The sequence below is a fragment of the Sycon ciliatum genome, chromosome 2 (genome assembly GCF_964019385.1).
Source record: "Sycon ciliatum chromosome 2, ocSycCili1.1, whole genome shotgun sequence".
NCBI classification, from domain to species: Eukaryota; Metazoa; Porifera; class Calcarea; order Leucosolenida; family Sycettidae; genus Sycon; species Sycon ciliatum.
Window position 1 is genome coordinate 39694568 of NC_088644.1, and position 17090 is coordinate 39711657.

A 17090-nucleotide genomic window follows, 5' to 3' on the forward strand; every position below is an offset into this window, starting at 1 on the left:
CGCTAAGCTGTTTCGTTTTCACTTTGCAAATCTCCAGTCCACATTATTTCTAAGTCATGGTAGATAATTATGAACGTCGACCGTGTGGCTGCCGCTCCATGGAACAGCTTTACCGTACATTCTTTCACACAGTCCACGGCACCTGCTGCAATGTGGTACATTGTACACTCTGCAGCTGCCTGATCCTCACGACTCCATCATGCACACGACGTACAGGCACCTCATGCTGTGGTATTGTCATGGGGTAGGTTAAAGACCGTGTATGACATGGGCTGGAATCATTACCAGCTGATTCCGGCCCCAGGGCCCAGGCACCCGGTGGCCATGATGGTGTCGGAATAATCAGGCATTATTGTTCATTGTTTGAGGCTGCGGCTATCTGCTGGGCTCTCGGCTCAGACATGCAAGGGGGTCACTCCGAATCGAGGGAAGTTATCTACGTGGCTTGCTCAGTGTACTATGTACCACTAGTAGCTAAGTACTGTACACAGCAAAGTTGCAAAGAGTCCAACAAGTTGTTTGCAGCAATGAATATTCTGGCCGTACACACAGCCAATACTAGTACTACATCATACCGGCAGCTGGATACTCAACTACAAGTAATTACTTCGATAACTATGATGATACTATGATGATACTATGATGATACTATGATGGTTGCACAGATATTGCCTGGCATGACCTGGTGCATGTAGTCATGATCAGTGAGAGTTGTTGCCATTCAGCCATTCCAAATGCCACTGATCATGATAAACATTGAAGTCTGCAAACAGTCCAGCAAGGCTATAATAGAACAACTCCCACATCATGACTACATCTGATCCAGGCATTTGTGCAAATCAGCATCAGAGTTATTGAAGTTGAGTACGCAGCTATACGTAGTACTGTAAGGCCAGTATACTGACATGTACTAGTATTCACCAGCCGCGTGTATATGACCAGCATATTCATTAGAGAGGTTAAGATGCACGTTATTTCCGACGTGACGCGCAATTTCACGTCAAATTTGGCGTAAAACTCCAAATTTCGACGTGAGCAGCAGGTCACTCGCGTTGATTTTTCGACGCGCGAGCAAATAACGCGAGCTGAACTTTCGCGTCACGTCGGAAATAACGTGCATCTTAACCTCTCTATTGCTGCAAACGACTTGTTTTACTTTGCAACTTTGCTTTGTAGGTATGTAGTGGTGCATGGCATAGTACACCAAGCCACATCATATCATGCCCGGAGTCATGATAGTGAATTGATAACAATTTGATGGCTATGGTGCCAGACACAAACTGCATTACATTGTGATCTCCAGGTTAAATGTGGCCCGACTCCTTGCACCAAAAAATCAGAAGAGCTACACTACAATCATGTAGCGCAGCTCTTCTGAACTGGTATGCTGGACCTGCTGGTACATGTCATGCACGAGCATACCAGCGCCACACCCACACTGGCCACAGAGCGCACAACACAGGCCCACACAACACACTAACACCCACCACCACAACCACTACAAGCCATCGCCACCAGCAACAGCACCAACAGACCGGTACATTGTACAAGAGAGATATGCTTTGGATGTGGCGCGTCGATACTCGTAGGTATCTCCGAGAGCAGCATACAACATGGCGCATTCCTGCAGTACTGCCAGACCATGAAAATAGGCCCTGTATAAATGTAGAAAGAATTACAACACCGGGAATGCAAAACTAACTCGAAAATACGAGAATAGATCGACACTGGCGTCAGAAAGAAAATTTTCCATGAAAATCTACCGAGCCGGTGATCAACAAAGAATGATCCGTTCGGGCCGCAAGGGCAAGTGTGTTGTGAAGGGCCCGTAATTGGCAGGTAAAAGTAACTATTCACTACTCCATTACACTCAACATCATGGGCGACAACGCTCACACACTTTACAGGTAGTACTAGGTTACTAGGCGGCAAGATGCTAAAAGAAAAACTAAAAAACTAATAGGGGCAGCATAATTATCATGTACTGAATTCCAGTACTTGCCATCAATGGCAGTGCCGGTGGCAGAAGTGCGCTCTTACAGGCAGAAGCTATGGTTAAAAAGGAAAAAGAAAGAAAAGCAGAAAAAAACCGAATGAGTTGACCTCCAGATACGCAAGTACACAGACATTGGCTGGTGAGGACATAGATAAGTTAGATGAAGATCAAAACTGATGGGTGAGTGCACGGGTGTATAGGTTAGGAGGCGGTGATCAGAACGGTCAAGAAAACTAAAAACGGAAAGCACCGGCAGAAAACGAAGTGCCAACCATGACACACGCTGGTGTACATTGTTAGCTTATTGGTGGCAGTCAACGAAAAATTGAGCCTGCTTCAGAAGCAGCAAGGCAACGCAGAACGATTTCATTAAAAAAAAAAAGGGGGGGGGGACGAAAAGCAGTTAACAAAACTCGATTGAGAAAATAACAAACACAAGAAAACCAGATGTTAAAAGCATACGCCTGCGTAAGTCTTTGCTTTAAATATGTAATCACAGAGTGTATCCACTTAGACCAGTTCTGAACTTAAATACTGCGTTGCTGTTATAGTGAGAAAAAAAACTCTAAAAAAGAAGGCTATGTAGATAACTAGAACTTGCTAGGTATGTCTTACCGGGACTGAAATCACATCAGATTCTATGTACAAATTGGAGAATCAATCAAGAGTGCTGGCTGGCATGGCGCTCAGAAGAGGCTCGAACCGTCCGGCGCGGGAATGTCTACGTGGCCCGCGGCGTGCACGATGTAGAGCAGCAGCATGAGAGCGCCGCAGAAGAGCGCGCTGGCGATGGCGCCACCGGCAGAGCCCAGCCAAGTGCCCGGGAAGCGCCACTGCGGCTGGAAGCAGAGCAGCGCGCAGCACGCCGTCGACGTCAGCACGATCGACGCAAACGTGTTGATGAACATGATCTGACCAAAGCGGGCTAGCAGCTGGATCTACACGGATACACAAAACAACCATGACGTCGATGATGACGGTGACGGCAGCAGCAGCAGCAGCAGCAGCAGCAGCAGCAATGGCCACAGTGACAATGCAAAGAAACACAGAGCACACAAAACACAACTGGTCAGGCACTTGATGAGCTCAGCCGCTAGGGCCAACATCAAAGAGAATCGAGCCCTTTTCAACTCAATACACTCTAGCTCTTAGAAGCCACGTCCCGAATTCGAGGGCTGACGGCTTTTTACTTTAGTGAGCCAGGGCAAATAAAAAAAAGAGAGAAACAACTCGGATGTTATGCTGACTGTTGTATTTGCACATTTACGAATAAAAACGGATGGAGTGTGTTTAGTTCCTGTGGTGCTGCGAAGGAAAATGAGAAATGTTGAAATACATGCTGGGTGTGCAAGTTTTAGATGGATGCGTGGCCGCTCTCTTATCAGAACATACCGTACTCTCTCGATTAGAAGCCGGGGGCTTCTATTTTTTCAATACCAATTTTGAAGAGGTTTCTATTCAAGAGGGGCTTTTAGTGTTTCATTTCATACCAGTATTTCAATCCAATCTCCAAAACGTTCATATTAACAGCAACTCGGCCCCGAGTTAGTTCGCACACACTATGTCGACCAGAACATGTACCAATATGTGCATGCACGAGATGTTTTTTGCGCACTTGACCTTAACATACATGACACTGCCAGGTCACCGCGGCTTTGTAAATTGCAGTCCGGGTTTCTATTCGAGAGGAGCTTGTTTTTTGTTTTTGTTTTTTTAACTGTCCTTGAAGAGGGGCTTCTAATCGAGTGAGTACGATACTCCTCATACGAAACTCCTGGATACAGGCCAGTGCTCCAAAGGTGTGGATGATCAGCACTATATTGTACAACCAGAATTTCCAGTCATAGATACAGGAATGTTGCCATAGCACACCACCAACAAAGCAACACAGCCGTTGGTACTGAATTCCTTCATATAGCCGTGATGTGTCGCTTTGCTGGTGGCGTGCTGTGGCAACGTGTCGGGGGTGTCGGCTGGAGAGCGCAGTCGTGGTGTGATGAAGACAGGCATGACCTGACAATCAGCATAAACAAACAGAGAGCGATGGCAGGACGACGTTTTCCCTTACCTGCGCAAAGCACAGTGGCAGCGAGGCAAACAGCGTTGTCAGCGCCGAACTGACGATGGAGATACCGACGTGAGACAGCGACCATTGTACTCGCTGGCATGCCTGTGCAATGTGTGCGCGCACTCTGCTCATCCACTGTATAGTCACACAACACACGACGAAAGAATGATTACGAACGGAACCACCATAGCAGAGCTAGCAAGTAGCTGGATCATTCTCAGGGGGGAGGGGAGAAAGGTTTTGTCTGCAGGGCGCGTACAGGTTATTCTGAAGAAACAAAAAATCCACTAGGAAAACTAAACAAATTAATTAATTAATGTCTGAAAGGTGTCTGGTGTTTGTTTAGACAATTCCCTGCGTCCAGCCAGGGTTATTGTTTGGTAGCAACAGGTAGGCAGAGGCTTGAGCCACCGGGCACTGTTCTCGTAACATGTTGGGCTTACCGGCAACGACTTGGAGATGCGGTCCAGGCCCTTCAAACGGTGGCGTGCAATCAAGTATCCCTCCACCAGGTGCACACAGTAATCTACGGCTGTGCCAATGAGGATGGACATGGAGATGGCCTCCACAGCACCAAGTTTCCATCCGAGCATGTAGAAGAAGGCGAGAACGAAGGAAGCAATGCCGGCCACCGTACTAAGCGTCACCATTGTCAGAAGAGGGCAGCCGGTGAATATTGCTACGAACACCAAACAGCTCAGCGCTGACAGGCCAATGCTGTACAGAGCACTGGTAACAGCTACCACCTCCAGGAACACCTGAGTGAGAGAGAGAGAGAGAGAGAGAGAGAGAGAGAGAGAGAGAGAGAGAGAGAGAGAGAGAGATGGATGCATGGAGAGAAAGAAAGAAAGAGGCAGACATAAACATAAGTACAACTCAATATACTCGTATGACAATGGACCACAGAATACTACAGTCTGCACCCCACATCATGACATGCCAAACATAATGGTAATGAATGATATCGGTGTATAGAAATAAGCCGTCAACCAATGACTGATGGTATTGTACACAATAGGCATCCTCCTTGACAAACACCATACCTGTTTCCAGTATTCACTTGTCTGGTACGATGACTGTATTGCAGGCGACGAGTAGTTTCGGTGAACCTCCGCCATGAAAGCATCCCACTTTTCATAATCTGCACGCGCACCAAAGCTACTACCGCCTTCGAAGACATTCTGCGCGAGAGAAAGAGAGGGGGAGGATGAGTGGATGATTTAGGAAATACAGTACAAAACTTCGCAGGACAGTAAAAAATAAAACGGCATATGCATACAAGGCAAAACTTTCAACTCCCACCGAAGGTGCTGAACAAGCCAAGGATAATTGGCACACAGACAAACATCTCTTAGTGATGAATGTCATAACATCGAGGGCAACAGTATACGATGCACTCTTTGTCAAGAGTCAAACATTGAAGCCGAAGCCGGACATATTCTTCTACAAGCAGTTGAGAGGACTACACGTAGCGTAGGGTTCTACTCAACCCAGGCGTGTATGCACTATTCAAACAAGTTATTGTGGCTTGGCACAACAGCACAAAGTGGTCTAGTCACTGACTGACGTCACTGCTATTTCTCTAAAAACACGCTTGAAATTTGGAACACGAGTTGCATGACATATAACATTAGACATATTATATTAATGACAATCATGTGAACGGAGACAACAAAATTTCATTATGTTATTTTGCTGCAAGTACTTCAATGTTCCATGTCCGCTTCGTTAATACTGTAATTTCACAAATTTTCGGTGTACTTCCATTTTCGGTACTTTCGCTGCATCCACTTCATACCTAAAATTTCAATACACCACCCAAACACTAATACACACAATCCAATAGGGATTCTCTGTACCTAAAATTTCTGTTCACCTATCCTGACCTTTTGCCCTCACACCGAAAATATTGAGCACCTAAAATTTCTGAAATTAGAGTACTTTTCATTACTCTAATTAAACTCTTTGTCTCCACGTCACCTGTTCGTTTACAACAGAAACTGCTATGTTATCTTTACAATTGAAGTTTACTTCAGTTCACCAAAGGTACAGCCATTAGTGCCTTCTTCAGGAATGATGCTGCAGCTCCTAAGCTATGCTGCAAGAGGTTGGACTTGCACATTGGCAACGCTATCGGCCCTGCCGAGCTCTGGGGCTCACTGCACCAACACATCCCCGCCAGTCAACTGTACACGTACAATGCTAAGGCTATAACCCCTGAGGCTCAGTGTATTAGTAGCTAACTGGAAAGGGTGTGATGTACGTGTCTGCAGTAGACTGGATATGTTGTTGCTGTTGTTTGATTTTTTTTTAGAGTCGAAGAACAAACAGGCAAAATTTGCCTAATTCCATGATTTCTACTAAAAGAAGATACTATGTAACTTATTTACACTGCATTCGCGGCAATAAGAGCAGCACATTCTACTTGGCTTCCTTACCGATTTGAATGCCATGGCAAACCAGTTGAGGGAGGACAGATTCTGACTAGCCACTGCGCGCACGGTGGACGTTTGCTGGTTCGCAATCCTGGGGTCATTACAGTACGGCAAACCCTTCACAACTAAAGCAATCGACTGCGGCAAGCCTCTCTTGGGTATGCACTCGTAAGCATCTGATGTCTGCTTCACCAGGCCCCGGTGAGGCTCAATGGCGGCCAGGCAGATGCGGCACAGGTCCGATACCAGCGGTGTTGCCGTTATGACGTTGGACAGCGCGTGCGCAAAGCTCGGATCGTACACCACGGTGTCCTGCGCATACGACAACATTATGCACATAGCATGTACGGACACACACCCCCATACATACACACACGCACGCACACGCACACACACACACACACACACACACACACACACACACACACATTCAGGCACGCGCATACATACGTTTAAACATGACAGCTGGGCTACCAATGAATCCTGTACCAGTAAACGACGGGCACATGTCCAAGCACGCACGCATGCACGCACGCATGCACGTGCACACACACACACACACACACACACACACGCACACACACGCACACACACACAAGCAGGCACAGAGTCACTCACCTTTGCATCGTTGCTGGAGCGAATCACATGCTTGGCTGCATCACTGTTGCGAATCAGTGACTTGATGCCAAATACAATGTAAACATTGGCAGAGCTGCCGAGTGCCACTGGCTTGACATGAGTTGGACATGCTGTTTCATCGCCATTCTTGCATGGATCCTAAGACACACACGCAGAGAGAGAGAGAGGGAGGGAGAGAGAGAGAGAGAGAGAGAGAGAGAGAGAGAGAGAGAGAGAGAGAGAGAGAGAGAGAGAGAGAGCTGAGCACGAAGACAACTGCATTTCTATAGAATCTCCCAACCAGTGACACCCATGCACAGCAAAAACACACCAGACCAAAAAAATGAAGCTGAGCGACATTACATTGGGAAGTGTGTGATTGATCCTGAGGGGTTGGGTAGCTTAGCTTGGTATGCTATGAGCTCGCACATGTCCACACTACTGCACGTCGCATCTGGGTACGATGCATCAGGGAGTACAGGGTGATGAGTAGCAACTCTCTGCTCCCTACTGGATGTAACTGCAGGCAAGGTGTAGTGGATAAGGCATACAGTCTGAGAATGCACAACATGTCCCTGGCCCTCGAGATGCTGGGGGGGGGGGGGGGGGGGAGAAGCTATCTATTATCGGCACACATACGTTGGATGGCGGATCCGTTGGGACTTCCTTCGGCGGGAGGGTTTTAATAACTGGCGGTGCAGTGTGCGGTACAAATGGCCGTTGGGTGGTCGGCGGTTGGGGAGGCGGTGGTGCATCAGTGGGAAAGGTAGGTTGCTGAGTCACAACTGCAACCGGAGGTGCGGTGGTCTCGGGCAGCGAATGCGTAGTCTCTCCTGGGACGACAGGAGCGGTGGTCACAACTGGCGGGGGTTGCGCCGTGGACCTGGTAGGCTGCGTCGGTGGCTGCCCCTCAGTGGTGGGTGCGGGCTGCGTTGTCGGGGGAGCTGGCGGTGGCTCAATAACATGATGAAAACTAGCTGAGCATGTATTGCAGTCTACATTCATCTCCGAAGTGTTGTAACTAAGATCAATAAACTGCTGTAGGTTGCTGTCGGATGGGAAAAACTGCGGTGGCTTCTCTGCTGTTCTCAGACGCGTCACAAGACCGACAGAGACGGCAAAGACAATAACGAACAGGATAACAACGACACCACGGAATCGAATGACGGGCTTGGCAATGAAGCGCTTGATGCCAGCTGACATTTTAGTGGTCAGCCATCCGCTAGCGGTGTCCTCTGGAGCCACACCCTCCGAAGATATGGACTGCTGGGAGGTTGCCTGTGACACGGTCAGTAGAGACGAATCAGTAGATGAATGCCCACTACCCATATGCACCGTACTATTACCGCTGCGTTCGTTGACAAACGCCACCGACATGAGTTGGACGTCATCGTTGCCTCGCGAGTTCCCGATACGTCTCGTCTGCTTGCCCATGCACTTGCCACAGTCGGGAACGCAGGATTTGCGACACGCCGAGTATTTTTGCCACAGGAAGAGAGCAATGGGCATCTGAACTAGAACGGTGAGGTAACACATCACCACCACTAGACCCATGAACAGGCCAAAGTTGTGCACGGCTGGTATCTGCAACACAACGACGACAACGACAACAACGAAAACAGCGTGAGAATAAAGCAAGCCTATGGAAAAGTCAAAAGGTGATCAGGCCAAAGCTCAGGCAGCTGAATCATCAGGTATAGCCATACATCAGCATTTTACTTGCTAGCTACATCTATACTCTCAAACAATGCCGGCACTCAGAACAAATACTACAGTACTCTCGGTCGCCGAAGAACTGGGGGGTCAGCCTCCTAGCCTAGTCCGTTCCTATTTTCATGTATTACAGTCTATGCACGGTTGAGTCACCCCGTATACATTGGGATGCTGTGCTTGGTAAAATTCTAGCCTGATCGTTCTTTGGCGCTCCGTTTTTTGGCGCCCGATAGTGCTGTACATCAATTGCAGAGAGGAATACCGGTAAGCGTTGCAAACTACCAGACAAGAAGTATGCATCAAGTCATCAACTGAAGACTCACCCCTGACGCCATGTTGCCAAAGAATGCAGCAGCGGTGGTGGCTGACGTGAAGAGAGTCGCCTTTCCGGCGGTGTGCAGCGTGTAGTGAACTCGCACGGAGAGATCGCCATGAGTCCGGTGCGGTGCCTGCCGGAAAGTGTTGATGAACATGAAGCCGTCGTCGACGCCAATGCCTGCACATGCGCATAAGTGGCAGCAAAAGAAAACATGCGTACGCACATGCACGTGCATGTGCACACACACACACACATTGCAGCAACAATAACACAAACACACATATGCACACCAACAACAAACATTAGCTTCAAGACCTCCACTAACAGTATTTCTACTCGGAAGTACAACGTAACATGTCGGATCGCAACTAAAAAGCAGATCATGGCCCCCATGCCCTCGTGCCAGTCTCGATGCAGTACCCAGGCACAACGATTCAGACTATTCAAGGCAAAAACAAAGACGAGAGAGCATGCGCTTGCAGGCCCTCGCATTACTGCCTGGCCTTGTTAGCGTACATGAAACTTTCTAAGGATGTGTATGGCTATACAGTACATATACGGAACCCAGGCTGGAAATCGAGTCCCCAGGTATGGGGTCGACATAATAAATTGTAAAAAAACACAAACGGTAGCAATTCAGAGATGGAGTAAAGCTATCAGGTATAAAGTAAAACTATAAACCCAAGCAAGACAAGGACTTGCTGCAAGAGCGCTGGACGTACCGGTAATGACAAACAACGACAGGATGTTGAGCAGGCCAAATGAGCTGACACCGGCCAACACTCTGTATACGAAATACGCCAGCGGCAGGCTCATGGCCACGGCCTCGATACAGATGAACGTCAGGAACGGCGAGAAGGACGTCAGAATGAAGACAAACAGTGTGATGAGAACGATGGAGATGATGGACAGGCGGATGTCGTGGTACACCGCGGTGATGACTTGATAGTCGTAGATATCCGGTGATCCGTACAGCACTTGGATTTTACTAAAGAATACCAAACGCGCGCACGCACACACATACACGCACGCACACACACACACATGCACACACACACATGCACACACACACACACACACACACATACACAGGGACACACAGAACAGTCACACACAGGCATACGACAGCTGCTCACAAAACACACAAGAAAACTACGGATCCATATGTTTGATAGAGGTGAAATATTACGGATCCAGAGTTTTACAAGCATCGTGAGGAGTTACAAGAAAATGTATGGGATTCATTTCCGGGGTGCTACGATTTGTTCACTCATACGATTGACATGAAAACAGGCAGACTATTCCTATCTGTTTCACTTCGTACACATGTTGCACACACTTCACCATTGTGCACCCAACCTGAATGGGGCAAATATGAAGAGGCAACCAGCACACTGGCCTCCGCCAGTAAATCATGCCAACTAAGCATGACGCGGCGCGGGGTATCTGGTAAAGTAGACACTGAAGCATTCAAGGTCCACATTGACAGTGACACACTGAAAATGTCTCAAATCACCACCTGAACTAACCACATGACAGCCAATGAAGACAACACCCATACACCAAGCCCCCCCCCCCCCCCCCACACACACTACTGAAGTATAAGTGCCCGAAAACAAGACACCACAAGAGTGCAGATCCCCGGAGCAGTGGTGGTGAAGTATGGGCTTCTTGAGCCTGTCTCTCTGAGCTGCTAATTGGCATTTGCATCAGAAAGAGGAGTATGGACAGCCTGGGCTCTCTGCACAGGTGATGTTTGCAGACAAGCACTACACACTGTAGTAAACACAATCACCAGACATCACCAGACATCACCAGACATCACTGGACATCACTGGACATCGCTGGACATCACAGGTACCTTTAGTACTTCAGTAAGCACAATCACCAGACATCACAGGTAACTTACTGACTGGAATTAGATAGACACCCAGCAATCCAGTACCCATAGCACATATCCACCCCCCCCCCCCCCCCCCCCATGTCAACTTGAAATTTTGTCGGGCTAGCACCCATACTAGTGGAGTTGCACACTCTTTGTGGGTTATGCACAGTTGACAGTACCCATATATGGGCCATAGCACACCAGTTGTAAACTATATAGTACTAGCAGCAGAGCACTGAGCCAGTACACATGCAAGTTACTCCACAAACTACACTGTACACATAGTCTGATGAAAACACCCACTGTGGAGCATTAGCATGACCCGAAAGCCAACCAGGAATCAAACAGCCCATTACGAACTGCACCCCCTCCCCCCACACACACCATGTACCACACACACACACACACACACATGTACACACACACAGGCGTTCTTTTGCCTCAGTCACATCCATGCTGGACATCACAGCTTGGAAGCACATCTACCCCCAGTAATAGTATCAGTTCATGATAATATTCTTCAAGGTAGAGACCAAGGGGACAAGGACTCTAAACCTCTCCTGCCTGTACCGGTCTACAGATGCTGCACTGGCACTGGTGAGCAGAACTTGATTGACCTAATCCCTTGCAGGTAATTTAGAGAGTGGCATGTAGATTCCCCAGCTAGTGGCTGTCTGCAAACACAATCATGTGCAGCATCATGCGTATGCGTCCCCATTCAGATTGGCAAGTGGCAAGCTGAGCCCTGCACAGCTACAGCGCAAACACTGCGAAATGCCCAGGCCTGGGGTGAAGCATGATATGCTTGGGGTCCTGTGACCTGCACGTCATGTGACCCAAGGCATGTGCAAGACTACAAAACCCAGCAGTGTCAAGTACACTGTAACATGCTGGCACATGAAGAGCACACAACATAGCCAGGACTGGAGTGCACGGCACTGTGCCACAAGAATGCTACTGCTTCCCTAAAGTATAAAAAAAAAGATCTGTTTATGGCCCCAGCTTATAGGACAAGGGGGGCTAGTGCTATAGTGCAAACCATGTACCCCCCCCCCCCCCCCTTAACCATACTGACAATTTCACGATGATTCGGTTGTGAATGCGCGAACTGTTCTGTACATCGATTGTACACAGTACAAGATCCAACTGAATAGATGAAATCGCGAATGTTTCTCACCGTGAACCAGCGCAATTCTTGAAAACGCAAAATTTGTGCACCGCAAAACTGTCTTGCTTTACAGTAGATGAGAATGATTCTAACATGGGCGTTTGATTCCTTGCACACCACTAGCCGCAATAGCATTTCAAAAACAAACATAAAGGGGATTCTGATCAGACGTACCCCGTTGGGGAGTGAAAGAAAGCACTTTCTAGCCGAGGTACTTTTGATTCAAAGTTGAGTCCCCGGCACGACCAACACGCAAAACATGTGTAGTATGTCAAAATGCTCTAAATTATTTATCGCACTAAGAAACACACATGGCTAGTGGCACAAATCATTTTATTGCTACGAGGTCATGCTCTAAAGCCAGCTTGCCTGCGTTGTAAACAGCCCCCTCTGTACTGTCAGCATACTAAAGCACATACCTGCCACAGTGTACCTGCCATGTACTAGTAGCACACAGGTGTACAAAACAAAAAAATAGTACGTAGTTTGCGCGGCCGGCCAGATCTAACGGGACACGCTCAAAAGTCCGTCATACGGAAGTTGTACGTCGTATCAGAGTACTACAGTTGCGCTCGATGAAATCCGACCTAGAGTGCATATGTGGCGCCCTCAACTTGCACGGCCCTTGACGCCCTGGAAGTGGCACGAATGCGGCTGGACGTACACATGTACAAATACAATGATGTAATCGGAACTGGTCCAGGGCGCCAGCATTGCACTTTGGGTCGGATTTCAGTGAGCGCAACTGTAGTAAGTGTGTCGTACCCGTACAATGCACATTTGTATACAGTAAAACCTGTGTTTGCGGGACCCTGCACCTAGCGGAATCCTGTGTTGACCCAACAAATTTTCACGCACCAAAAGTGCTGTGGATCGAACGAGCATCCCCGGATCAAGCGGAATCCTGCCATATAAGGACAGTTTCCGCCGCACCAAGGGCGTCCGGTTAGGGGCAGGTTCTACGGTATGTGCTTAGAGTAGGAAATCTGGGCGGTGAAAAAGCATCGTACTATTAAACCGGGTGTACCGTACTTTCCAGAGGTTATGCGATACACGTCATTGCCACCCCAAATTCTTCTATATAAGGGGTTTCTGTGCCCGCTTTGGGCATTTTGCCACCCCAACTGGCTCCTATATATGGCGGATTTGACGTTATCGCATAGCCGCACACAGATGTTTAGTCACGAAATACAGACAGGAACTTAACAAATTCATTCATTCATCTTGGGCACCCTGTAAGAAGACCTTAAGTTAGGGTCTGTTGGGAATGCCCAAGTAAAATAATAAAATACTATACAGTGGTCCCTCTATAATCCGGCACCATTGGTGCCACGGAAATCTGCTGGATTAGGGAGGGTGCTGGATTAACAAATCTGATCTACTGCTGCAATGTGCATGAAGAGGACATTTGGCTACTGAAAATTGTGCTGGTTTATCGAGGGTGCTGGATTATAAAGTGCCGGATTAGAGAGGGACGACTGTACAATACATCTACCCTGTATAATTATCGCCATTCATTTGTATACTCGGGAAAATACGGCATGTCTTACCCGGGTACATGTAAGTACTACGTGAGTTCCACTGTACACGTCCATGTAAGTACTACGTGAGTTCTACTGTACACGTACATGTAAGTACTACGTGTGTTCCACTGTACACGTCCATGTAAGTACTACGTGAGTTCCACTGTACACGTCCATGTAAGTACTACGTGAGTTCCACTGTACACGTACATGTAAGTACTACGTGTGTTCCACTGTACACGTCCATGTAAGTACTACGTGAGTTCCACTGTACACGTACATGTAAGTACTACGTGAGTTCCACTGTACACAGTTTGAGAACAGAAGTTAGCAGCAGATTTAAGGAGGACAGCTGTTTGTCTTACCTGTCAGAGAGACTAGCCAGGAAAGGAATCAAGCTGACGATGTACGCCTTAGCGCGCTGGTGATCGTCCTCGTTGCTCTGGTGCTGGTGAAGCGGCGAGCCGATGATGATCTGAGAACGCATCAGCTTGCTCTCCAGGTTCTGGGCCGAGAAAGTCGTATCCAGATACCAGAAGAAGCCCGAGTACGAGTACGAACGGCGGATGATAGACTCCACTGAACCGTTGTAACGCAGCACATCCGTGCGGCCGTCCGGCCAGTAAAAGTACGTCAGGAGAGAATTGAGCGGGTAGCAGTAGCTCTTGTCGGGCGGATACTGCGACAAGTACAACTGATTGCCGCTGTTTTCCCAATCCAGCCAGCAGAACTCGGTGTAGCGTGGGTGTGCCTCAATTTGCTTCTCGATGTTGTGAATACGCTCAATGTGATCACGCTGCAGGATGTTGCTGCCATCGCGAGTCCGGTACACCAGGTTGATCTTCCAACGATTATGCACCCGCTCGTGGAAATCTACCGCATTCGGCAGGCTGTTGTATCCATTGTAGATGTACGAGGAGGGTGCACTGCGGCGTCGCCGAGAGTTACTGCCAAAGTTGGTGTTCTGTGTGGACGGCGTCGAGCCAAGAGCTGTCTCGAACGCATCCTCTCTCGTGTACACCTCGTGATCCGGTATCTGAAATGACGACAACGACATCTCCAGCTTTATCGGGTACGCCAACAGAGCGGCGAGAAATAATGACAATCCCAGCACGCAGAACAGAATCAGCACGGCGAGAGCACCGAGGCCAGAGCCGGAGCACAACCTGCGCACACACAGCGCCATCAGCCAGGAGAGGCCCTTCTGCTCCGACCAGTACTGGTCTACCGTGTCTCCACAGCTCGTGTCCACGCTGCTTGAATCTTCCTGCTCCATAACGAGCCCTGTCACAGCAGTAACACTACTGTTTTCCTGGTTATCAGGTCGTAAAATAGGACTGGGAAGACTGTCCACAGACACAACCTCCATATCATCGTCATCTTCGTTTGACACCCTGTTATATTCATTCTGTCGCCCCATCGGATCGGATTCCCACCAGGATGCTGCCCAGATTGAGGATTATAGCTACGAATTCCTTGATGACTGACCAGACAATGTGACTGGCCCTAAGGGGTCTCGAGTTGAAGGAGGTCCTGCATCGACCACAGCACAAGACGGAGAGGATCTCTATTCCTGGCAACCAGAATAGCAGCTCCACGTGGATCCAGTTTGGCCGGGGATATAATCGTACTCGACCTCCAGCTCTGCACAGAATACACTTTGCAGCCTTGCCAGTTATTCCACTTGAAATCCACACAAATGCCTGATATGGACACAGGAAGACGCGCAAAGTCGTACGGGATGCACCGACGCAAACGATGGATGATATCCAAACTTGGCAGTCGCAATCCTGGCTCAGGTCGAGGTGGCACAGCTACAGAATCCTTCAAAAGTGAGGTCGTTGGTCGCTGTCAGTTTGTTCACAATGAATAATGTTTCACAATGGTCTCAGTATAAGTATGAGTCGGACTGTTATCAAGGCAAGAGTCAAGGGTGCATAGCCCAATGGACTTAGACTTAGTCACTACTTGCACTGAATCTGTTCTCAGTGCTGAAGCAACTTTGAAAAAGTAAGCAGAGACTCAATGCACATGTCATGAAGAAAGCCACCGAAATTATTACGATACCGTCCGTTCCTTTCACTGTTTCAGCAAACAAAAGAAAGTGGCCTCTGGCCCATCATGTCAATGAGTCGAAATCCCCTTGCACGCTCTACTAGTACTATGTCTATCTATCGTCTACCTGCACTGGACTGGGGGCCGGAAACAACGACGTTACGAGGAGATGTCTACGCTACACTATTTGTAGCAGAAACTGCAGCAAGCTACGAATCGTACTCGTATACTATTTTTCACGACGACTTGAGAAGACCGTCTTGGGGTTTGGTAACAGTACGTAGAGGTCTACAGTCATGTACACTGACACGAGACTGTCATTGTGCATGGCCATATGGAGTGGCCAGTGACAGGGTCACAGCATGTGTTTGGTGCTGAGTTTTCGATGCATACATCGCGCGCACAAGTGACATGTGGAGATCTCTCTCGAGATTGGCCTGGAAAAGTCACGACACGAGATGCTCGAGTACTAGTATTCCAGTTATTACGTGTTTCCGGCCGTAGTCACATACATGTAATTATACGATCGTGTGAAGCTCTATTTTTATTTTGTTTACTTTTTACTACAGCCAGGTAGATCGATCTACCTGATAACAACCCCTACTGGGCCCTACAGGCCCAACTCCTAGCGACTGCATGAACAGTGTTGCACACCCAGTGCAGTCTGTGTTGTGTCCGAGCCCGGAGAGTCAGATTTTGCCCAAGCCAGTCTCCTCGACGGTAGATCTACACGGTGCGACCACTGCCTGGCACTGAAGACTACACTGCCTGACACCAAGTGCTTGAAGTGGGGGAATGACTCAGGGCAGTCTGGCAAAGCACTACCGCGACTGACTTACTTCAAGCGAAAGTACTGTATTTTTTTGTTTTTGAATTTTTGATCCATTCATGCCAGTCACATGTGATGACATGACTGTGTCATTGAACACATAACACGTTAGTTTAGTTGTACAGCTGAGCTGACTGCCCGATTCCTCCTTTCCATTTTGAAAGCGTTGTTGTGTTTTCGTGCGGACAGAACTGTGTCGTCCTTTGTGGTTTGAAGTTATATTGTTGCTCTCGCATTTAGTTCAACCAGGCCAGGGAGTCGTATAGCATCCGGGTTTATACGACTCTCTGGTTGAACTACCGAGTCATTGTGTCCGGTAATGTCTAATGATGGTCATAGCCTAGGGCTCACGTACGTAGCGGTTGCAGTAACCATGGTAACACTACAATCGGTGCGATACCCATATGGTTCAAATGCCAAAATGGTCCGCAGGGACCGGGGCTCTGCCAACCGCGGAAGGTTGTAGTAAGGTCACTGTTTT

General features: G+C 48.3%; 1 protein-coding gene across 1 annotated transcript; it reads right to left on the minus strand.

Moving 5' to 3' along the window:
- Window positions 1-1660: 1660 nt before the first annotated feature.
- On the minus strand, window positions 1661-16027 carry LOC135810052 (protein dispatched homolog 3-like). Its single transcript, XM_065323519.1, has 10 exons — window positions 14091-16027; window positions 9872-10137; window positions 9154-9326; window positions 7757-8701; window positions 7118-7276; window positions 6503-6811; window positions 5108-5245; window positions 4508-4822; window positions 4065-4199; window positions 1661-2934 (listed from the first exon to the last, which is right to left on the minus strand). Exons 1-10 carry the CDS (start codon window positions 15143-15145, stop codon window positions 2683-2685), a joined length of 3747 nt encoding a protein of 1248 aa, XP_065179591.1. The 5' UTR covers window positions 15146-16027; the 3' UTR covers window positions 1661-2682.
- Between the last annotated feature and the right edge of the window lie 1063 nt (window positions 16028-17090).